This window comes from Vigna unguiculata, chromosome 5, assembly GCF_037176805.1.
Source record: "Vigna unguiculata cultivar grain cowpea cultivar isolate G323 ecotype 2 chromosome 5, ASM3717680v1, whole genome shotgun sequence".
NCBI classification, from domain to species: Eukaryota; Viridiplantae; Streptophyta; class Magnoliopsida; order Fabales; family Fabaceae; genus Vigna; species Vigna unguiculata.
Genome location: NC_140796.1, coordinates 45,783,957 through 45,807,012, shown reverse-complemented (window position 1 = coordinate 45,807,012; position 23,056 = coordinate 45,783,957). Strand labels below are relative to the sequence as shown.

General features: G+C 33.1%; 3 protein-coding genes and 1 pseudogene across 6 annotated transcripts; 2 read left to right on the top strand and 2 right to left on the bottom strand.

The window, feature by feature from the left end:
- Window positions 1-1,303: 1,303 nt before the first annotated feature.
- LOC114183459 (G-type lectin S-receptor-like serine/threonine-protein kinase At4g27290) lies at window positions 1,304-6,118 on the bottom strand. 3 transcript variants are annotated; one of them, XM_028070484.2, is made up of 8 exons: window positions 5,003-6,118; window positions 3,741-4,916; window positions 3,490-3,642; window positions 2,847-3,001; window positions 2,558-2,768; window positions 2,164-2,401; window positions 1,918-2,068; window positions 1,304-1,832 (listed from the first exon to the last, which is right to left on the bottom strand). In XM_028070484.2, the coding sequence occupies exons 2-8, from the start codon at window positions 4,756-4,758 to the stop codon at window positions 1,524-1,526; spliced, it is 2,235 nt and encodes a 744-aa protein (XP_027926285.1). In that variant the 5' UTR covers window positions 4,759-4,916; window positions 5,003-6,118; the 3' UTR covers window positions 1,304-1,523. The 3 variants fall into 3 exon arrangements, with proteins under 3 accessions (XP_027926285.1, XP_027926283.1, XP_027926284.1); XM_028070482.2 differs by having other exon boundaries at window positions 3,741-5,210; window positions 5,347-6,118; XM_028070483.2 differs by having other exon boundaries at window positions 3,490-3,603; window positions 3,741-6,118.
- A 277-nt stretch (window positions 6,119-6,395) lies between these two features.
- On the bottom strand, window positions 6,396-6,972 carry LOC114183465 (calcium-binding protein KRP1-like). Its single transcript, XM_028070491.2, has one exon. It carries the CDS (start codon window positions 6,853-6,855, stop codon window positions 6,499-6,501), a length of 357 nt encoding a protein of 118 aa, XP_027926292.2. The 5' UTR covers window positions 6,856-6,972; the 3' UTR covers window positions 6,396-6,498.
- Window positions 6,973-14,052: 7,080 nt separating this feature from the next.
- Window positions 14,053-18,381, top strand: LOC114184694 (G-type lectin S-receptor-like serine/threonine-protein kinase At4g27290). Its single transcript, XM_028072009.2, has 7 exons — window positions 14,053-15,407; window positions 15,507-15,647; window positions 16,100-16,263; window positions 16,909-17,119; window positions 17,396-17,633; window positions 17,716-17,857; window positions 17,933-18,381. The coding sequence occupies exons 1-7, from the start codon at window positions 14,150-14,152 to the stop codon at window positions 18,236-18,238; spliced, it is 2,460 nt and encodes an 819-aa protein (XP_027927810.2). The 5' UTR covers window positions 14,053-14,149; the 3' UTR covers window positions 18,239-18,381.
- Window positions 18,382-19,534: 1,153 nt separating this feature from the next.
- Window positions 19,535-22,858, top strand: LOC114183466 (G-type lectin S-receptor-like serine/threonine-protein kinase At4g27290; annotated as a pseudogene). The gene is made up of 7 exons (XR_003604379.2): window positions 19,535-19,654; window positions 19,756-20,398; window positions 20,716-20,879; window positions 21,420-21,630; window positions 21,901-22,138; window positions 22,224-22,365; window positions 22,443-22,858. The product of XR_003604379.2 is annotated as a G-type lectin S-receptor-like serine/threonine-protein kinase At4g27290 (transcript).
- Window positions 22,859-23,056: the final 198 nt, after the last annotated feature.

Below are 23,056 nucleotides of genomic sequence, written 5' to 3'. Positions count from 1 at the left end.
GCCAAACACTCCCATTCGCACTTCAAGAGCTTCTAAAACCTGTCCCTTCAGGTTGGTTGCATAATGATGAATTCTCAACAATGTAGAACGTTAGTGTTGTTTTGCGAAGTGGAATCTTGAAGATAAATAAATGAAAATTTTCTATTATTATGATACAGATGTTGAAATTCATGATCACCCGAACATGATCTTCATCCTGGCAAAACCATGAATCTACAATTCAGCAAGTGTCTTTTTAATAAACAACTTGTTAGTTTAGTAGCATGGTTAAAGAAAGTTAAAACATTGATAAAGAAGAATACACTTTTGATGAGCTATGCATCAGAAGAGAACATATACAGAGGGAGAACACAAGTTCTGTGCCAAATCTTTGGGAACATTAATCGGTTGTGCCATTTCAAAGCTGGGAAAAAACATTCAACCACTGTCAAGTTCCTTTGTGAATAAGCAAGAGCGACACACTGTGGAAGGAGTGAAAAATCTTGGAGACAAAGCAATAAATATGTTGTTTTATAAATGTCATTAGTACGCAATTTAATGTCCTACAAGACTAAACAGGAACAGTTAATTATAATTTTATTGCACAAAAAACTTTAATAGAGTTACTTTGATTACCAAAGATTTTTAATTCAAATCATTAGTTATCCAATAAAACATGATTTGTTTTAAGATCTTTAAATGTTGCTTATTGATGAAGACAGAATCTTTATATGATCCATCTTTCATCTCCATCCATTAATGCAAAACCTAAGAACCTTGTTTTAGTGAAGTTTGGCACAAAATATAACGTCTTTCTTTTCGATTCATTTGAACCCTGACATGATCTTTGTGAGAGCCTCTTGACAGGAATATGTTGTCCATTTGGTAACATAGCCTGAAAGAAACATATTTGTGTAAATAAACTTAAAATATCATTAGAAAATGAGTGCTAAGACTTTTCCCTCTACCTTTTTTATAAGAAATGTATTTACTTGCTCTATATACAGGTCCGAAATCTCCTTCACCATGTTTCTTCTCATTTTAGTTTTCAGTGACACGGTTAAAGTAAAACCAAAAAAATCAGTTTCCAATTTTCTTGGCCAACATCATTCTTTTCGCTGAACATGTTGCTCTCTGTTTTCTCTATATAGATAATACAAATGAATATGATCTTCCCTTGATATTCATAACTACAACTTTTTATGCATATTCTTTTTGGTTTCACCTAAAAACAGAAGTTTTAAGTTAGTAATAAAATTTTAATTGTCTCAGGAATTAGGATTTAAACCAATTAGCAAATCTGATACACAAGGTGAAAACCATGTTAAGAATCTTCTAAATCTAGTTCAATGAAAATGCATCAGCTGAATTCGATCCATAAGGTTAAATGGATTCACAAATATATCAAAACCCAAAACACTGACAAAATTCACTAATGACATACAAATTTTGCATCTGCATTCTACCATGTGCATCAAAGTAGGTATGCTAAAGCAGTATGAAAAAGGTCTAGAATGTATCAGTTATCTGAGGCAAATAGTGCACTACCGAGGCTCTAACATGGTAAGACTTATATCATTGGTAGAAGAAAAGAGGTGCTTGGTAGAGGACTCTGCTCCAAGAAAAATTTTCTCCTTCTCCATAAGGAAACCAGGTTCCTTAGGTTGAGGTAGGGAACTCTCACTGCTCAGCATCACTACCACAGTGGACATACTTGGCCTATCCTCAGGATGCTGTTGAATACATAAAAGACTGATATGGATACAACGCAATGCTCCTGATACAACAGATGAATTCTCCATGCATGAATCAATTAAGTCCAAAGGTCTGGTTTCTTTCCAAAATTTCCATGCCTGAACAGTGTAACAGACATGTCATTACCAATGTTTGTTACTAGTAATGAAAAAAGAAACAGGTCCTTTTTAGTTTCACACTTACTTGTCCAATAAGGTTAATACTATTATTTGAATGGGAAAAACCTCTGTTCTTCTTTCCACTTATAATCTCTAGCATTAGTACTCCGAAGCTGAAGACGTCAGATTTCACTGAGAATAGTCCATAAATGGCATATTCAGGTGCCATGTAACCACTGAACAAAATCATTAAAAGTATGGTTCAGAAGTTTAGAACAACACTGTGTAGTGGTAAATGCAGATTACAAATTGTGTTGAGATATTAACTTACTATGTTCCAACCACCCTTTTTGTATTTCCTTCAATCTGATCTCCTCCAAAAGTTCTAGCCATGCCAAAATCAGATATTTTTGGGTTGAACTCATGATCAAGTAGGACATTACTTGCTTTCAGGTCTCTATGTATAATTCTCAATCTAGAATCTTGGTGAAGATACAGAAGTCCTCGTGCAACTCCACAAATAATATCGAAGCGTTTAGACCAATCTAAAATTTTAGCCTTTGCCTGATCTGCCAGATTAATAACATTGCTAAATCATTCTCTGGAAACTTAAAGAAATGTTTGAAAAAATAACGGGGAAGAGTTTTGTGAAAGAGAAACTGGAGGAGGAAAAATTCTAGAAGAAAATGAAAATTAAATTGAAAAAGATGTCGAGAGATTAGAACCAAATATAAAGGAGTCAAGGCTTTTGTTGGGCATGTATTCATAGATAAGCATCTTCTCCTCTCCTTCAATGCAACAACCAACAAGTTTAACTAGGTTCCGATGCTGAAGTTTGGCTATCAATATGACTTCATTCTTAAATTCATTAAACCCTTGTCCAGAACTTTGTGAGAGTCTTTTCACAGCAATTTGTTGTCCATCTGCTAGGGTACCCTATAGTGTCACACACATAGTTACTAAGATGAACTCAAAGAATTTATGTTGAATCAGGGAAGTATGCTGCATAGTTACCATATATACTGTCCCAAATCCACCTTCTCCAAGCTTATTGTCAATTGAGAAGCCATTAGTTGCTTTGGCGATTGCAGCTTGATCAAAGAAAGGAAGCTCAAGCTCTTCCTCATCTTTATTATTATCTACCATCAAGGAATTACTTGATTCACATGCTGAAAAGATAATATTTTGTTAAAATCAGAACCGGCAAATTATCCATTTTTTTTTGTAGAAAAAGTGCAGAGTAATTTGAGGTTTTACTCCATTGATAGAATTGAAAGTATATGTTTCTTTCTGTGCGTGTGACAAGCACAAATTACACTGTGTTGTTATTAGCATCAACTTAAAAAATACAACTACCAAGAGAAGAAAAAAATGAAGGAACTTTGTGGAGGGATGTTTAAACTCTGGTAGGCTCATGCATTGAAATATTTAGTAGAGTTTGACTAGTCAAACCTGTCCATTGTGATTTGGTTGTAAATATAATCAAGGAGGTGAAGAAAATGTCATGCATGGCTTTAACACCCGGGCCACCAAATAATAATAACAATAGCATATAAACTTTTAAGTGCATTAACTAGAATATAAAAGAAAAATTGATATTCTTGTTGTGTATATAACTGGTAAGTCCTTGAAATAAATAAAAGAGTAAGGAATCTACCTCTGAACTTTTTCATTCTCTTTCCAAATTGGTACAAAACCAGAATGGTTGTAAGAACTGCGGCTATTGTGAGGATTACTGCTACCACCTTCATCCTATGGTTTTTTTTCTCACCTTCATGATTTATATAGAATTGAGAGAGCAGAGTAAATTCTGAATCATTGAAAACTACTAAAATTATGACAAAAGCAGAGCAAATACAATAAAATTAAATATACTATAAACTGTGAGAGATTAAATCAAGACCTGACCTGATTCTGAAATTTTAGTTCTAATATATAAATCCCAACCACCAGCAGAAAACTCTCTCATATCTCTGAGATCACCAAACCACATCAAACAGCCATTACCTCCTCCACTAACATCTGTATTTGCATAAGCTTTACAGGAACAATTCTCCAAGCATTTATCCCTGCACTCAATGAGACTCATACTCTCATTGACCCAAGAATTTGAAGTATCTGGAGCTTTCAGCTGACTAAATTTAACAAACCCATGTTTCCTCCTTTCCTCACAATTCCATTCTTCAGATAGAAAACATCCTTGAGTCCAGTCCATCATGTCCCAGTGCCTTGACAATCTTGGTTTAAATCCACTTAAACACTGGCACACTGGAGAATCACCAATCACACAATTCCCATTTTGTCCACAGATATTGTAGGAATCACAGTTATCTCTAGGTACAGATGCATAAAGCCTCCAAGCTTTAGCATCTTCAATCCATACGTACCTTTGGCGAGTGGAAATAGATTGGTTCATGACAATCCTTGAAATCATAGACTCATTCCTGAGGCTGTAGGTGTAGTACACCTCATTCTCGTTGGAAACAAACTTGAATTTAAAAACTGGATTTGCCTTCAATTCTGGGGCACCACTGAATCCGAGGCCATTCCAATGACCACCACGGTAAAACACCTTTGATCCCTTCCACATCATCACTTGAGGAAATCCTTCCAGAGAGATACCCCAACTGAAATCACCCGGTGATGGATCATCCCAATTCTTCCAAGCAGATACACGCCGCTCAAGGCCGGTTCTTAGGTCCCAACCCAGCTTCATTCCTGGTAAAAGTGTATCAGAAGGGTAATCAAAGCTTTGCCACAAGTAGTTTTCAGGATCTTGGTCTCCTTCATCTCTCACTACCAAATTCCCAGAATTTAAGAGCTGAACAATGGGATTCTGAACCTTCTTTTTGGAGTTTGCTGACCAAGCCACAAACCCGTTATGGTTAACAAGCACAAGATTCCCCTCATTGTTAATATGCAACATGCTAGAATTGCCTTTTACTGGCTTGGCTCTGTTGGCAACCCACACAACAGTCTTCACTGGTATTGACTTGTACCATATGCCCAGGTAAAGATCTGCAGCACGTCCTGGACTGAAGAAACCCAATTCAAAAGTACCCTCTTCAGAAATCAAGCTATTGCCTACAGAAAGTGATTGAAATTTGGATATAGAGTCATTTGCAGTGGAGGTGCGGAAAAAGAACAATAGAATCTTGGTAAGAACAAACATAAGAAGAACTTTTTTCATCGCTTGACACTCTCGAAGCTCTGTGCTTTCACTGAACCAGAGTTTTTCTGTGTCTGGACAGCAAAGAGGAGGATGAGAGTTACACCATGAAGCTCACGGTTTTGGTACGTTGGATTTCTGTAACTGCTGGCGTTGAGTGAAAAAAGAAACATGAAATCTGTAACGGCTGATTTTAAATTCTTCAATTTCTGGCATGAAAAAAATATAGTATTACTTATGTTGAAACCGAAACAAACGTGAATACAAACACAAATTCTGAAGGTTGTGTCAAATTTTTCTTTGGACAAGTTTGACTTGTATTAATAGACATGAATATAAGGTTACCTCTTTTGTTGGTCCAGGTGTCCTATCAATGGCAAATATCTAAGGTTGTTTTATACTGATATTAGATATTACAAATAGGAACAAACGCTTTGTATTCAACTCTCTTTCTGTATTTGAGTTATAATAATTGATAGCTTTTTGAAGAGTTGAATAGGAGAAAAGTTACTTATAGACTGATTAAGTTGTGGTTGGAACGAAAACTTAAAATATGTTGAACTGATACCATTATCACCTAATGAATTAGTCTTTTTCATAAAAAAGCTTCTAAAAATCTAGCAAAGCAGTAGTGGATGTTCCTTAAAACCTTGCAAGTAGGTAACCTTGTAGTGTAACAAACGCGGTGAAAATCAATATCCATGACACAAATAATTTGACACTTTTTCCTACTGAAAATAACAGGCCACTAATGACTTAGGTTCTAGAATCTAGAAACAGATTGAACATAGTCATATAATATGTTGGAGCACATCCTGGGGTTGCCTCTTTCCTAGATTCGTGATATTGTCTCCTTGCATTCATGCTTGAAGGATAAAGCAATAGTTCCTTCAAGAAACGCAAAGGCTTATCAGGGAAACGCATCTGTGCAACTTCCAGAATGAAAAATGCTCCAAAAACTTGTCAAGTCCATGCCCTCAAACTTGTGGTCAAGCAAGGTCCTATTCTATAAGCTAGAGTTCACACACTATCTTTTTGATTCCTCTGCACCATACATTGTTCTGAAAACGATATTTCACCTAAAGTTGAATATTGAGTAATGACGAGTGGAAAAAGAAAAAGACTTGCATCTTGGTGCTTTGGTTCAGCAAGTCTTCTCGACTTTATTAGCTTTTTCAAGCCAATTGAGTTGAACCCTATTTTAGGCAGCCGACAATTTGGACTAATTCACAACTCGTTCAGAATAGAGTTTGTTCAGGGCAGGAATAAGACGGCCTAATTCAATCATCAATTTTTCAGAATACAAAAAAAGATTGAATTTTTTTAAAGAAGCATGAAAGAGGTTAACCAGCATTTGTGCATAATAACTGAAAAACTGATAAATATACAGCAAGTATCAAATGAAGCACTTCTGCCATTTCATTTTCTTTTCATTTCCTTACAAAAGTATATGGGAAATTGCCCAAAATGACAAATGAATTAAAAAGGGGGAAAAAATTAGAAGTAATCTTTGAGTTCTTGTTGAAGGACCTGCTCCAACCACAACTTTGAACCTTCCATGAGTTCAGGACTGAGTCTGAACATCAAAACACAGAACTCCAACTGATTGAGCGCCCCATCACCGTCAAAGTCACCTTCCACAAGCATTGAACGAAGATCCTCATCACTGAGGCCCTGAAGGCCAAGAAGGGCAGAATTTCTCTTGAGGCTGTCAAAGGTGATGACCCCTTTTTCTGAATCCTTCAAAAGATTGAACCCATTGCACAGTTCATCAATTAGGCCATCCCCACCAAGCTTGTTGGCCATCACAGGCAAAAAATCTTGGAACTGGATTTGGGAGTTTTGTGCTGCCATAGCGGTGAATTGGAGTTGGGTGAGTAAAAAGATAGAAGAAAGTGCAAAGATGAAGGAGAGAAATGAATGAATTGATAAGATAGTGAGGGTGGTGAAGGGAACATGATAATATATAAAGATGAAGAAGGTAAGAGAGAGGAATGTGGAATGGGATCTTCCGAGAAAGAGAAGGCATAGATAGATTCATTGAAGACAACTAAGCAACTGAGAGGAAAAAACTCGGTCAGACACACACAATCTCCTCACACACGGTTTACTTTGGAGTGGACTTTCGTGGAAGTTAACACAAGGGTACAACCGTCCACTATCAAATACTATTTCTATTATTATTAATTTTTAAAGAAAAATAATGCACTTTCATAATTTCATTGTAAGTCTCACATTTTCATTTTTTTTTTCTTGTATATAAATGTTACCAAAGACTTGAGATTTTCTAGTATTTTATAATTGATTAATATTAACCGAAAATCTTTCATTTGAATGCATTTTACTTTTTAAATTAAAATTAAATAAAAAGTTTAGATTTATTAAAATTAGGAGGTTTTTATAAACTTTATAACTGTTTTAAACTTAAATTCAAATGATTTTACTAATTCATTTTTCTTAGAATTGTTAGTTAGTTTAATTTTTTTATTTTATAAAAATATATTCTTCATATTGTAAAATTATTTTATACTATATATGTTTAAATTCGAGTTTAAAGTTAATTTTTAGATAATAATATTAAATAAAATTGAGCTAGCTGATTTATTTTATACTAACTTTAGCATGGCCATTTTTTATATATTTCTGTCTATGGGAAAGAATCAACTTAAGTAATAGAAAGAGTTTTCTAAGTTTTTATAGGAACTAACTAAGAAATTAAAAATTAAATAGAAACACACTAAAAATCATAAAAAAAAAATCCATTTTATGTACTTTAATTGTTTAACAAATATGATTTTAAGAATTTTAACCCATATCCTGGCAGTGGCACTTGTTAGCATATTTACCTTTTTATTTTTCCTTTAAGTTCTGGTCTCGTTTGACTGTTGACTGCGGCTGCGTCAATGAAAGACGTTTTACATTATAAAGGTCAATATGAGTTTAAGGTCTACGTCATGTCATACGATCGATGTTTTAATTATTTAGTTTTCTTAAATTAAATATCTAATAAATTATAAGATTTTAATGGAAGTATTTTAAATATACGTATTTGTATTTCGTCACTGTGATCCAAAAAATATTTTATATTTTTCTGATATTTTAATTTATTTTTCATAAAATGATAATGTATTATGTTAGATTTGTAAAAGAAAAACTAATAAATATTCCAGTTTACATGAAACTCTTTAAACTTAATATAATAATTTTTTTTTAATTCAGTATAAATTAAAAGTAAAAGGAATATATATATATATATATATATATATATATATATAAAAGTAATAAAAATAAAGATCAATTATATATAAAATATTTTAATTTTATTTAAGTTCATTTTAAATTATCATTTATCCAAGTATAATGTATTTCATACTATATTGGATAACAATTATGAGTCTTATGTGGTGTTTAAATCGGTGAAATTAGTAAACATCTTTTATTGTTTATCATTGTGATCATTATTATATTAACTAATTATTGAGATGTTAAGTTTCTCATAATCTATTTTCACCAATTAATTTACCTCTTCAATTTTATAGTGTGTTTTTTTTCAAATTTTCTTTTTTTACAAATAATTACATCTTTAACATAAATGTCTTTTTTTTGGATTTGAATCTATAATCTTTCTCACCATTCTTTATAAATTCATGATTCCAATTTTATATTTGAAAATTGTTAATAAAAGAGTTTAATTTACAACCTCTATTATTCTTCCTTCTAACTTTATCACTAAATCATCATTTAATATATGTGTTGAATTGAATAACCCCTTGATCTTATTATCTAAGATAATAATTAAAGGAAGAAAATGACTCTTCTTTTAAAAACTTTTGGAAGTGATAATAAGAGAATCTCTCAATTATCATATATTCAAAAGTTATTTACAAAGATAAAGAAACTATTATTTATAACCTAAAACCATCTTATAAATGACATACCAATGTGTCTAACATGAAGTGCCACATGAAATGTAAATGTAGAATTTATAGGCTTAACGTGAACAAACTTTAAACTAAATAAGGAGAGAAAATTAAATTTAAAAATTAAAACGTTAGATCTAGATCAACAATTTAGATAGATTTATGATTTCCATGCTTGAGTCACACTTCTAATACTTCCTTCACATTTATAATACCAAACTTTCTCCTTAACTTTTTTTTTTGTTTGACTTTCCTTGTTTGGTTGAAATACATAACTTTAAAATACCCCTTACTTATTTACCTTTCGATGTTACACTCGTCGACCTTATTGAGTTTAATAGGTCTAAATAAATTATTATTTGTACGTTTAATTAGTTAGATGGTACCCACTTTTATTTAGATGTGTCAGTTTGGTACTCGATTTTAAAAAGTGTGTCAATTGAGTTCTAATTTTTGAAAAGATGCCTCAATTAAGTCCTTTTCAGCAAAAAATTATTAACACCGTTAACGGTATTGATATTTAAAATAACTTACAAAATTAAGTATTGATATTTATATTAAAATTTAGTGGTAAAAGTCATGAATTAAGTTAACGGCAATTTTTGTCCGAAAGAGATCTGATTAAGACATCTTTTCAAAAGTTGAGACTAAATTGACATATTTTTAAATGCGAGTACCAAACTGACACATTTGATTGAAAGTGGGTACCATCCAACTAATTAAACCTAATTTGTATTTAGTTTACACATAAAAAAATAAAAGTAATTTTATAATTTCTAAAACATACAATAATATATTCACTTATAATTATTTAAATTATTCTTAATTATAATCATCACCATGTGATCTATTTTATAATTTTGAAGCATAAAATAGTGAGAACACCTGAGTAGTGTGTAATATGTTCTCTTTGATTATACTAACAAATTATAGAGAAGATGTGACAGAAAAAGAGAAGAATGGACATCATCCGATGTGATACCATGAAATGAACCAAAGATAGAGAAGAAAGAGAGATGTTGATGAAAATGTTACAAAATATATCTTTATGCACTCCCTCATACCATATAAACCTAATAACATATGATATGAGCAATAAGGCAAACACATTAGTCAAAAGAATACCTAATAATGTAGGGTCTTTCGACCCCAAACATGAACAGAAAAACTGTTGAATAGATTCGAAGAATAAATAATAGTAAAATATCAATAATCAATTATACGAGCACTAGAAAACATGAGTTATATTTCTTTTGTTGACCGTGTTATTAATTATATTATAGCCATGTTATACAGTCACATAATAGTGTATAAAACCACTTTTTGTTGGGACACGATGGAAAAAATGAGAAGGGTAGGATGGGAAAAATGAAAATACAAGGTGAAGCTTTTTCAGTTGGGTTGTAAATGCATTTTTACTTCTGCCAAACAAATGAATGTTGACTCTCTCTCTCTTCTCTTTCCACTATATTTCACTCAAACATAGTGTAACTGTTTTTCTTTTTCTTTTATTCAATCTTAAATCAATAAAAATGTTTATTTGAAAATTATAAACGAGTTGGAATTTAATTGTAATATAGCGAGTTAAGTTTTGTAATTGTTAAAAAAAAATACGACAACTTTTTAACAGAAAAAGAAATTATATGATCCCATATCACCTTATTCTATATTAATATTTTGAGCAAAATAAGTTTCAGATCGGGTTTATAATGTACTCGAAGACAATTAAGTCTTTGTATTTTAATGTGTATAGCTTAAAGCTAAATAAGTTTTGAATTTATAATGATAATTAAGTTTCTATGTGGTCTTTTGGTGAAAATTTATAACCGTCAGGTATAAAGTTCAAATTTATAATGACAATATTCTTTATACTAAAATATAATATTTTATTTTAAAAAATAATATTTTTTATTTACTTTAAAAAAATTTCATTATTTTTTAAATTACGTAAAGATTATCGAAAATATTTAATATAATTTAAAAAGTAAATAAATTATCTTATTATTATTGATGCGGTTATAAACCTGAGTAAATATTATTTATTGTTAACAATTTTAACTTTACCATAAATTATTATTTTATTTAATCAGTTTTATTACGATTTACTTTTATTTTATTACTTCTACCTATAAATACTATCTTTTTGCACGAGGGAGATATACAACAAAAACAATCCCTTATATAAAACTATTTTTACTCTTTTGATTTACATTTTATTTTAAAACATTTATTGTTAATAACGTTCAAAGATCATTTACTATACTCAGTCAATTTAAAAATTGATCACATGTAATTTTATTTTGTCTTGTGTAATGGGGTATTTTTTCTTTAAAGACAGTGTTTTACATGTCTCAACCTGAACTTTTTATAGTCCTTAATTTATTTATATTTTTTTATGTTATATTGTTATTATTTGTGATAAAACTGATTTAACTTTATTAATTTTCATCTATGCTTTTTTATTAATATTTATATTTGATTAGCTTTCTAATGCCCACGAACCCTTGTGTGGGTTTGAATCATGTCATTATCTTTTACTCTCTTCATGAATATCTCTAAGAAGATCCATCAGCTATATTATAACTGATGGATCATTTTAGTGATAGGCTAAGACAAATAGAATATGGTCTGTTGTATTAAAAAGTTTCCTAATCGAGATTTTAGGCAAGCATGTCTCGTTGTTCAGTGGTACAAGAATGAGTTATCATTGAGGTACACGTGGTTAGAAATGTTTATGCTCAAGAATACACCAATGTTGAAGAGACTAACACTTGATGAAAATATTATTAGGAATCTAATTGATTCTAAATCCTATATTGAGTAGAAATGTGAAAGTTGACTACTGCATAAAAGGAAGACTCAAAAATCCATCGTCCACTTCGGTCGCATTTTGCCAAATTTTTGTCGAGGACAACTTGGTTGAATCCGGCTGAATTTTTTCCAGGATCAACTTGGCCGAATGTAACCATGAGCGTTGAGCGCCACATAGAGGCTGCTAGGCACCACAAAGTTAGAGAACATCTCCACTTTGCATAAGATCTATCATTGGGCGACCAAACAGCATGGTCGGGCGCCAGCCTCATTTTTGAAGGGTGTGTCGAGCACCACCTGGAGAGCGTTGGGTGCCAGACAAACAAAAGCATATTTTCTCTTCTTTGGATGCTCGTGCCCGATAGTAGACAATTTGCATCGGGCGCCACTTTTGTTGATGTGGCAAGTTGATCCTATTTCTTCTTGATTTCTCAAGGGACAACTATCTTGGGACATTTGGAGCATGAAATACACTTCTTGGAGAGCTTGAAGGTCTACTAGGATTTGTGGGAACAATCTCTTCTTCCTCCTTGTATCTTCATCTTCTTCCACATTCTATTTTGTAAGCTTGTGTTCTCCATGACAATGGAGAGCTAAACCCATTTTGTTGGGGGTAGATATAGCCATTGAACTCTCTTGCATCTTTGAATGTTTTGAATATATACACGCTTCTTCCATTAAATGCTAATATATTTGTTTCTTTGCTTAATGTTTGATTTGATTTATCATTCATTGCATGATACTTGGTTCATTGGATATTGGAAAATATCTTTTGAAACCTAGACTTGGAACAAATACCTAATGGAACTTGTATATAGGAATAACCCATTAGTTGTCTTAAACCCTAATTCATAAAATAGGTTTGCTTATTTAGGATTCTAGGGATCAACTTCTGATAAGGAAATCTAGGCTCATTCAACTAAATGATTAGGGTTTGAGTAAACTTGTGGGTTAATATGTATATTAATGGAGAAAAGTTTGAGTATTTTAAATGCATGAGAGTGAAGTTGGTGAATTCTAACCCCAACAATATCAATCCATTTCATTTCTAGTCTTTTTCACTATCTAAGTGTTTTGAATTTCCAAACTTCACCTATTATCATTTATGCATAAATTTATTTTCTCGTACAAAACTCAAATTATGAAAATATTCTTTAGTTAAAATTAGTTATTAATTGTGCGATTAATTAGTATTGCACAATTTTCTTGGAAAACGATATTCCGGTCTTACCGGTTACTATTTGTACAGTTTGGTACTTTGCCAAAGTGTTAACAGAATTTCGGCTGAGTCAACTCCGACCGAATTAGGTCAAATCGAACCTAGTAAAATTTGGTCATACTCGGCTCTGGCCAAATTTCGATCAAGTTGGATCCGTCCAAATTCGGTCGATTTGGTGCTAGCCAAATATTTGGTCAAACTTGACCGAGTCGACTCCAACCAAAATTTGGCCGAATTCGGATAAGTCAGTCCCAACCAAATTTTGGCCAAGTCCGCACTGACCGAATTCGGCCGAGTCAATCCTGATCAACGGTTGGTTGAGTCGGTCCCGACTTTTTTTATCCTGACAATGAGAAATTCCACAACTTATGAAATTTCAATTTCTTTCTTTTTTGAGTGAATTTTAAATTCTATTATTTTAGTTATTTGAAGTACCTTCTTAAAATTCTTCAATTTCAATTCCCTTCCAATTTTCTCGTTCAAACAACTCGTTTTACTTCAAAGAAATTTAAATTCTTCAAAATAATTACTTTCTTAAATTGCATCATCCAAACACACCATTATGTTTCATTTTCAATTGAATCTCCCCAATTAATCCCTCTCGAATGACCTATCAATACAGGTATAGTTTGCCAGCTTGATAAATTCTAATAATGCACCTAAATCAGCATCATGGTTGGGGTTTACAATGTTTTAGGTTGCATTGAATGCAACGGTTTTGGTTGGTGAAGGTAGTCCAAATTCAACCTTTTCTGCATGGTTTTCACACTGTTTTTTGGCTGGACGCACCACAAACTGTAATGTTGGCTGATAATATGATTAAGATTATGATCATTTCCTTTTCAATGGCCACCAAATATTAAGTCATTCCTCATTCTGTACACTGTGTCTATTCATTCATTAATTAAAGAGTCAGCATACATGTGCCTCAGCTTTATGTATAGTATATGCATAAATAGATACCAACCACTTTTTGTACACATCACCAAAAACATGTCTAAGTTGCTTTCTGTTCGAAGAATGCCAGTTTGCTGTCTGGGACCAACTTGTTTAGAGATCATTGACTTTATGGAGCACACCTGCCTCATTAAAAAACCACACAAGTTGAAAAATCAACTCATGGAGGAAGTGCTTCAGGTTTTGTACCTCAGTTTGTTGATACATTAACATCATTTGAAGAAAAAGGATAAGCAGCTTAATGGAAAGAGTTGTTACCTTGCTTCTGTTCTGCGTTGCTTTGCTGAATAGTGTAGCAGCTACCTCTGTGAGAGAAAGTATTAATGTATTGCAATCTATCAGTGATGGCCAAGTCATTGTTTCACCTGGCAAAATCTATGCACTGGGATTCTTCAGTCCACCACAATCCAAGAACCGTTATGTGGGAATTTGGTATAATGAGATCCCAACACAGACTGTAGTATGGGTTGCCAACAGAGACAACCCTCTTCATGACTCATCAGGGGTTTTGAAGCTCGATGAAACTGGAGTTCTTGTTCTTCTCAGGCACAACAAGAGTGTGATCTGGTCTTCCAACACAACAGGCTCAGCACGACACCCGGTGGTGGCAAAACTTTTGGATACTGGAAATCTCATTGTGCAGAATGGAAACGGCAATGATGAGGCAAAGGATTTACTGTGGCAAAGTTTTGATTATCCAGTGGACACACTCTTGCCAGGACAGAAGTTTGGAAGAAATATAGTGACAGGTCTGAATCGATACTTGTCGTCATGGAATAGCTCTGAGGATCCATCTCATGGTGTATATAGTTATCAACTTGATATCACTGGATATCCACAGTTTATTTTGAGAGAAGGAACCACTAAAACATATCGTTTTGGATCATGGAATGGTGTTCAGTTCAGTGGGGCACCTCTGTTGAAACAAAGTGATTATACTAGATTTAGTTTTATTTCGAACGAGGAGGAGTTGTATTTCATGTTTGAGCATACCAACAAGTCATTTTTACATAGGATGGTGCTAACACCGGAGGGACATATACAGGGGACCTTCTGGGATAATGTACGAAAACATTGGAGCTTGCATGCACGAATTCCGGTGGATGACTGTGATTACTACGGCAAATGTGGAGCCTATGCTACCTGCAATATAGACAAAATCCCTCCATGTCAATGCTTGGATGGATTTGTGCCCAAAACGGCTGACTTGTACGGTGGTTGTGTCAGGAGAACTTCACTGAGTTGTCATGAAGATGGGTTTTTACAGGTTTCAGGGTTGAAATTACCAGACACAGAGAAATCCTGGTTTTCAAGAAATATGAGCCTTGAGGATTGTAAGATATTGTGCAGGAAAAACTGCTCCTGTAAAGCTTATGCAGCATTGGATGTGAGTAAAGGGCCCAATGGGTGTTTACTCTGGTTTAGTGATCTGGTTGACATAAGAAAATTGACCGATGTTGATGAAGATGTATACGTAAGGGTGGCTAGTTCAGAATTAGGTATGATATTGTCTCTCAATTCTGGAACTTCCCTTCTTGTTTCTTTCTTTTGTTGTCATCTTGTCACTCTTACCGTTTTGCAATATCTCTTTCTTACAGAGGCTACTAAAGGAAAGCAATTACATAAACCCAACATCCGGAAGCAAGAGAGTGTTTTCATAAGTTGTGTGTTGTTTATTGGAATTTTAGTACTATGTTTAACCTTCATCCTTTATAAACGGTTGAAGACATGGCAGAAAGGTGGTTAAGCAGTTCCTACTTATGATTTAAATTACTTGTCTTGATTCTTCTATATGTTCTTTTTACTGCAAACTTAGGCTGCTTTTTCCACAAATTTGAATCACCACTATAGGTGATGGTGTAAGCTATCAGTTAGTGCATGCAGACATGTTTTACTTAGTTACCTAATACATTTTAACTATCTTTGAGTTTATCTTTCTGTCCTTGAGATTTGGTTAACTGGTATTAATCTCAACATTATTCACAATCATTAAAGCATCAAAAGCCTTTAATGCTAGTCAATAAAGTGAGTCAATTGTCAATAGCTGCATAAAAAAGGAATTTAAACTAAGTTTGCTTTTATTCTGTTTTAGACTTGGGTGAGGCAGATTAAGGTACAAAGAGTACAGAACACAGCATATTCTACGATTCAACTTCTTTATTCCTTACACATGCCAATTACTATATTGCAGGAAAGATGGAAGGTAATCTAGAACCAGACGTGAGTGTAATAAATGATCACGAGAGTAAAGATCTAGAGTTACCCATGTTTGAGTTGTCTACAATTACTTCTGCAACCAACAACTTTTCACCTGACAACAAACTTGGAGAAGGTGGCTTTGGATCAGTTTATAAGGTAATGAAATGATAAAATGTCTTCATTAGCATGGAATGCATGATATTTAGTAATTGTATATATTTTTAGCAGTGTTCTACCACTATGGTAAAATAATGGTTAGAGATGATAATTATAAGAGACAGAACTTGTAACAACGTCTTTTTCTGGAAGAAATTTAGGAACTATTTGTTTTAAGAAAGTATTTTCTGTTTTCCATTTTTTGTTACAATAAAACATGTTTCCTTATTTTTGCTTTATTTATTGTTCTCAAAACTATTTTATAGGAAATCTTGACAGACAGATTTTGTTTTGTCTATTTGTTATGCAAATATATTTAAAAACAGATAACAGATTAAAACCAATATTATTTTTTTAAATTAAAAATGAAAACAAAAAATAAAGGCAAAAATATTCAAATTAGTAAACCTTGTAGGTTTAGCTGATCTGCAGATGACTATAGTTCTGATTCTATGCATCTTTTCTTCTATGAAGTCGCTGCTCTTGTCTAGTTCCTATATATCAACATTTCATGGATCATGTTATTGAAGTTCTTTGTAAAACCAAATTGAATCTTGGAACATATGAACTGAATGATGAAATTTATGTGACATATTTTAGTACAAAACGAAGTCTATTCATAGCATAATTTGTCACAAATTTCAGGGAATCCTGGCCGATGGAGGAGAAATAGCAGTGAAGAGGCTCTCTATGAATTCCAAACAAGGACTTCCAGAGTTCAAAAATGAAGTTATGCATATTGCAAAGCTTCAGCACAGGAATTTAGTGAGGCTACTAGGGTACTGCCTTCAAGCAGGAGAAAGATTGCTTGTTTATGAATTTATGCCCAACAAAAGCTTGGATTCCTTCATATTTGGTTTGTTTCCAAAGAAACCTTACTGATTGTTTCACTCATTCCGGATTATATTTTCATTTGTTGGATTGGATTCTCTTAGCTTGAAATTTATTGCAATTAAACAGATACGTACAAGAAAATCATGCTAGAAAGGAAATAATTTTCCTCTACCAGTTATTTATCATGGCATGAGGAAGAGATATTAATTTATTTTGCATTGTCCTTCTATAATCTATCTACATAGAAACTACCGAAATAGCTCTCTCACTATCTAAAACTTGGCCACATTTTTCACAGATGAAAACAAGAGCATGTTACTAGATTGGCCCAGGAGAATGCTGATTATCAACGGGGTTGCACGGGGTCTTCTTTATCTTCATCAAGATTCAAGGCATAGAATAGTTCATAGAGATCTCAAAGCGGGTAATGTTTTGTTAGATAGTGAAATGAACCCAAAAATCTCAGACTTTGGACTGGCTAGAAGCTTTGGAGGAAATGAAATCGAAGCAACCACAAAACATGTAGTTGGAACCTAGTAAGTGTTGATTACTCCAATGTAGTATGAATATGATCGCTTGACACTGTCTTAAAGTGATTCTTGGTGCATGTGATTGTAGTGGCTATCTTCCTCCAGAGTACATAATCGATGGAGCTTATTCAACAAAGTCAGATGTTTTCAGCTTTGGTGTGCTGATATTGGAGATAGTGAGTGGGAAGAGAAATAAAGGGTTCTGTCATCAAGATAATCTTCTGGCACATGTAAGAATGAACTTGAAACTTAACCACCTTTGAGATGTTTCTGCTGATAAACAAATGGTTTGAAAAATTATGCAGGTATGGAAACTGTTTACTGAAGGGAAATGTTCTGAAATAGTTGATGCAGCAATAACAGAGTCAGTTCATTTGTTTGAAGCTCTAAGAACAATTCATGTGGGACTACTGTGTGTGCAACTAAATCCTGAAGACAGGCCAAACATGTCATCTGTGGTTATGATGTTGACCAGTGAATCTGCACTGCCTCAGCCAAACTTGCCTGGATTCTTTACAAGTACAAGCATGGCTGGTGATAGTTCATCATCAAGCAGTCATAAACAATACACAAATAATGACTTGTCACTTAGCATAATGTCTGCTAGATAGTTGCATTTATAAGCTTATTTTGGATTCGTTTAATAAAGTACTGACTAATGCAGACTGCTTCTCTTATATGTATAGTTCTGCTATCTGACACAAGTTATTGCAAAATATTTCAAATTGAACATAACTAAATTTGTTACCAAAAATATTCTAATTTATCAATTAATGAACTTGATAAGAAAACTTATTTGTGTGAGTGTTGTGTTATCACAAACAAAATATATGACAATAAATGACTAATTTCATATTTTTTGTTGGTTTGTTTAATTTGATTGTAGTTGGATGATAGAATAAAAAACTTCTACCTGTGATTTTATATGCTATTTATTCTTTCAAAGTTGGTTGATTAAGTGGAGAGACAGAGATACAGGGAGACAGCTTGATGAAAGAAAATAATAAGTTGGTCGGGAAAAAATATAACAGATATTGTGTTTTATGTCGGGTAGATACTATTAATAAATGTATATTAAGAAAGATGTTTGTCGAATTTTTCTTCCTCTTATTTTTTTTATCATTTATTTAATTTTTAGTGTTTTGTGCAACTAAAAATATTAAGTTTTTTAAATATATTATTGAAACGAATTAATTATATATTATCTATTATAAATTAATAATAATAAATTTAATATTAAAATATTACTATTTTTATAATAATAAAGCTAATAGCATTAAGAATATTTAGTATTTTCTAATATTAATAATTATAACTACAAGATTATATTAACAACGTATTATTAATAATTATTATATTACTATTTTTATTCACAATTTGTTGAAATTTGAAATTGTGCGCTTGACTCCTTTAGAACAATCTTGTACACCTAATACAAGTGTTTGACTTCTGTGTTACAACAATTACCTTGAAATTGCACCACTTTTTGTAAAACGACCAAAAATTCTAGCCTATTAATTTATTTGTAACCAAATAATGTTGATATAAGCTTTGCAATGCCATTATCAAATAGAATGATAATGGTGAAATCCTCTAATGGGTTCTGCAAGTTTCATGAATAATATGAATTTGGTATAACTTTATTTGCACACTTAACATATAAGATTTATTTATGAAACTTTCCTCTCATAATTGTAAATTTCCACTTTTTGTATAGTTGGTTCTTGATACTGCATTTCATCGTGCCAATGATTCCTTAGTTCTGTGTGATGTTTCATCCCAATTAAAGGACAAGGAAAAAAACTGACTTGGTCAGGTTGCATTAAATGCTATGCTAAATGGCAGATTCCAAGTCACAATAATTGACTTGCATCGAGTTACATTCAACATCCATATGACTCGGTCTTTTCCATCATTAATTTGAACAAATGGACCTTCATCATCAAAACCTGTTAGAAACTACATTTCTGTGGCAGATCACTGCGACTGTGAAGCATGCTCTCGTGACGTAACCATCAAATCATACGGTAAGTGAGTCCTGAATGTGGTGCTTTGTGCTGTTTATTAATCAGTAACAGCTGCAACACTTTTTAAAGTGATTTAGCTCACTCACTATGTGCATTCACAGGTGCTACTGCTGATCTTAATGGTAGAGGACTTGTAAGACCGCAAGAGTGGAGCAGTCAACTCATAATGAGGGAGTGCTTCAGTTTTTGTGCCTCTGTTTGTTGATATATCTTGACAACGTAATTTAACACAAGCGATTACAGGAACAACAATGAAAGGATTTACCTTGCTTCTGTTTAGCCTTGCCATGCTGAAAAGTACAGCAGCCGCTACTCTGAGAGACACTATTGATACAGTGCAAACTATCAGTGACGGCGAGATCATAGTTTCAGCTGGAAAAGTCTTTTCATTAGGATTCTTCAGTCCAGGCAATTCAAAAAACCGTTATGTTGGAATTTGGTACTACAGAATCCCAATACAGACTGTAGTATGGGTTGCCAACAGAAACAACCCTCTTACTGACTCATCAGGGGTTTTGAAGCTCAATGAAACTGGACTTCTAGTTCTTCTCAACCATAACAAGAGTGTTATGGTTTCTCATTAATATCTCTTTCTTTCAGAAGCTATTCAAAGAAAGCAATCACCTAAATCCAAAAGTAGGAAACAAGAGACTGTTATCATAAGCTGTGTGTTGTCTGTTGGAATTTTAATCCTATGCTTAACCTTCATCATTCATAGACAGTGGAGGACATGGCAGAAATCCAGTTACGTAGTTCTTACATTTTACTGACTTGTTTGTCTTGATTCATCTATGCATTACATTCACTGCAAATTTTTGTTATTTGATCCACAAATTAGGATCACCTCTATTATCTTAACCATATATATAGGCTTTCTCTTTCTCTCCTTGAGTTTTGTTTAAAATTCTACTATAATATATAATGCACTCCACGTTTGCTTCTTTCTGTTTTAGATTTGGTGTGGGACAGATAAAGGTAGAAAAAGAGTGTGGAAGATGAAGCATGTTCTAGATTTTAAATTTTTTATCTCTGCACACTAATTGGCAATTACTGCACTGCAGGAAAAATGAAAAGCCATCTAGAAAGAGATGCAACTGTAATAAATGAGCACGGGAAGGAAGATGGAGAGTTACCAATGTTTGATTTGTCAACAATTAGGTCTGCGACAAATGGCTTTTCACTTAACAACAAACTAGGTGAAGGTGGTTTTGGACCTGTTTATAAGGTAATGATATGATAAAATGTGGCCCTGATCCTAGAATGATTGATATTAATTAACTTTATTGGTGAAGTGTTTAATCTTACTTGCATATGATCTGTAATTCGTTAGATATGTCAATTTCTTGAGACACTTTTGTGTTCAATAGTTTGTGAATTCTCTATAGACGTATATTGAAGTTTGTTAACACTTTAATCGAACCATATGTGATTTTTTCCTGTTTCTCCTCTTACTGTTTATTTTCACCATCTATACTTACACGTTTTCTTCTGTTATCATTCTCTGCTTGTATGGTACACGTTTTGCAGTGGATTTGTTTGAGCTAATTCCTTACATTAGCTAAACATGCCCTTGACTTGAAATGTGCAAACAAGTTATTAGTAACAAGATATTGCAAAAATTTCAGCCATCCTCTTCTCCTTCTGCTCAAATTTAAATTATTCAATATTAGGACACACTGAATGCCCAAATTTATGGAAATTTACCTCTAAACATTCTTTATTCAATATGAACCTTTTTCAATGAAAAATTCTTTATAACTTTCAGGGCATCCTGGACGATGGAAGAGAAATTGCTGTCAAGAGAGACTCAAAGAACTCAAGCCAGGGACTTCAGGAGTTCAAAAATGAAGTTATGCACATTGCAAAACTTCAGCATAGGAATTTAGTGAGGCTACTGGGCTACTGCATTCAATCAGGAGAAAGATTGCTTGTTTATGAATTCATGGCAAACAAAAGCTTGGATTCCATACTATTTGGTTAGTTTCCAAAGAAACCATATTCATTCATTAATTGTTTAATTTGTAATTGTATCCTCATTTGTTGAATGGCTCATTCTTTGTTTCAAGATCATTGCAATAAAAAAAAATACGTCAAAAGAATCAAGCTAAATAAATGCCTTTTGCAATGAAGTTTGTTACTCCTTTTCCTAGAGAATCTTCATTCTGGTTTTCCACCATAATCTGTATCATAGTTCAAACTTTAGAATCTTACCCGAAAAAGAGTTCAACATGTCAAATTTTTCACAGATGAGAAGAAGAGCCTATTACTAGATTGGCCAAGGCGCTTGCTCATTATCAATGGGATTGGTCGGGGGCTTCTGTATCTTCATGAAGATTCAAGGCATAGAATAGTTCACAGAGATCTCAAAGCTGGGAATGTTTTGTTAGATTGTGAAATGAACCCCAAAATCTCGGACTTTGGACTTGCCAGAAGCTTTCTAGGAAATGAAACTGAAGCAAACACAAAGCGTGTAGTTGGAACCTAGTAAGTGTATCTGATGACACCTATATTCTATAAATACGATGGCTTCTCTTGTCTTAAAATGGTTTTTGGTTCATGTATTGTGCAGTGGCTATATGTCGCCAGAGTATATAATTGATGGAGCTTATTCAACAAAATCGGATGTTTTCAGCTTTGGTGTGTTGATACTGGAGATAGTGAGTGGTAAGAGAAATAGAGGATTTGGTCATCAAGATAATCTTCTGGCTCATGTAAGAATGGAATTCAATTTTAACCATTTTTGACATGTTTGTGGTGTCATTAATTCAATGGTTTGAAAAATACACAGGCATGGAGACTATTTACTGAAGGCAAATGCACTGAAATAGTTGATGCAACAATAAGAGACTCGGTCAATTTATCTTCAGCTGTGAGATTAATTCATGTGGGGCTACTTTGTGTGCAACTAAGTCCAGATGACAGGCCAAACATGTCCTCTGTGGTTCTGATGCTGAGCACTGAGTCTACGTTGCCTCAGCCAAAATTGCCTGGACTTTTTACAGATAGGAACCTGGTTGAGGACAGTTCTTCATCAAGCACTCATAAGCAATACTCAAATAATGACATGACAGTTAGCATAATGTCTGCTCGATAGGTTGCATTTCAAAATTAATATCGGAGGAGTTTAATTTGTGCGTGTGTAACTATGATGCAATGATACGTATATTGGATCTGATATGCAGATGTGTTTATTTTGAAATATATTGAAACATATAACAATTTTTAAAAACATATATAATTGTTATTGTGTAAATCTAAATCAAATGTATTAAAAGTTGTCAATAAAAAAATTATAAATTATTGCCATTGATAAATTTTGATAAAGGAAAATTATTTTTTGACAAACTTTTGACAATGTACACATGACAATACTTGAATGGATGAAAGAAAAGTTTGATGTGA

Bases quoted from the DNA above. Each gene is read 5' to 3' on its own strand.
- LOC114183465 (XM_028070491.2), bottom strand. From the start codon at position 6,855: ATGGCAGCACAAAACTCCCAAATCCAGTTCCAAGATTTTTTGCCTGTG.
- LOC114184694 (XM_028072009.2), top strand. From the start codon at position 14,150: ATGGAAAGAGTTGTTACCTTGCTTCTGTTCTGCGTTGCTTTGCTGAAT. The intron at 15,408-15,506 runs GTATGATATTGT...TCTTTCTTACAG, and splicing joins GGTGGCTAGTTCAGAATTAG to AGGCTACTAAAGGAAAGCAA. The intron at 15,648-16,099 runs GTGGTTAAGCAG...ACTATATTGCAG, and splicing joins GTTGAAGACATGGCAGAAAG to GAAAGATGGAAGGTAATCTA.
- LOC114183459 (XM_028070482.2), bottom strand. From the start codon at position 5,022: ATGAAAAAAGTTCTTCTTATGTTTGTTCTTACCAAGATTCTATTGTTC. The intron at 2,402-2,557 runs GTTCTAATCTCT...TTAATCTGGCAG, and splicing joins CCTTGACTCCTTTATATTTG to ATCAGGCAAAGGCTAAAATT. The intron at 2,069-2,163 runs GTAAGTTAATAT...GATTTTGTTCAG, and splicing joins AAAAGGGTGGTTGGAACATA to TGGTTACATGGCACCTGAAT.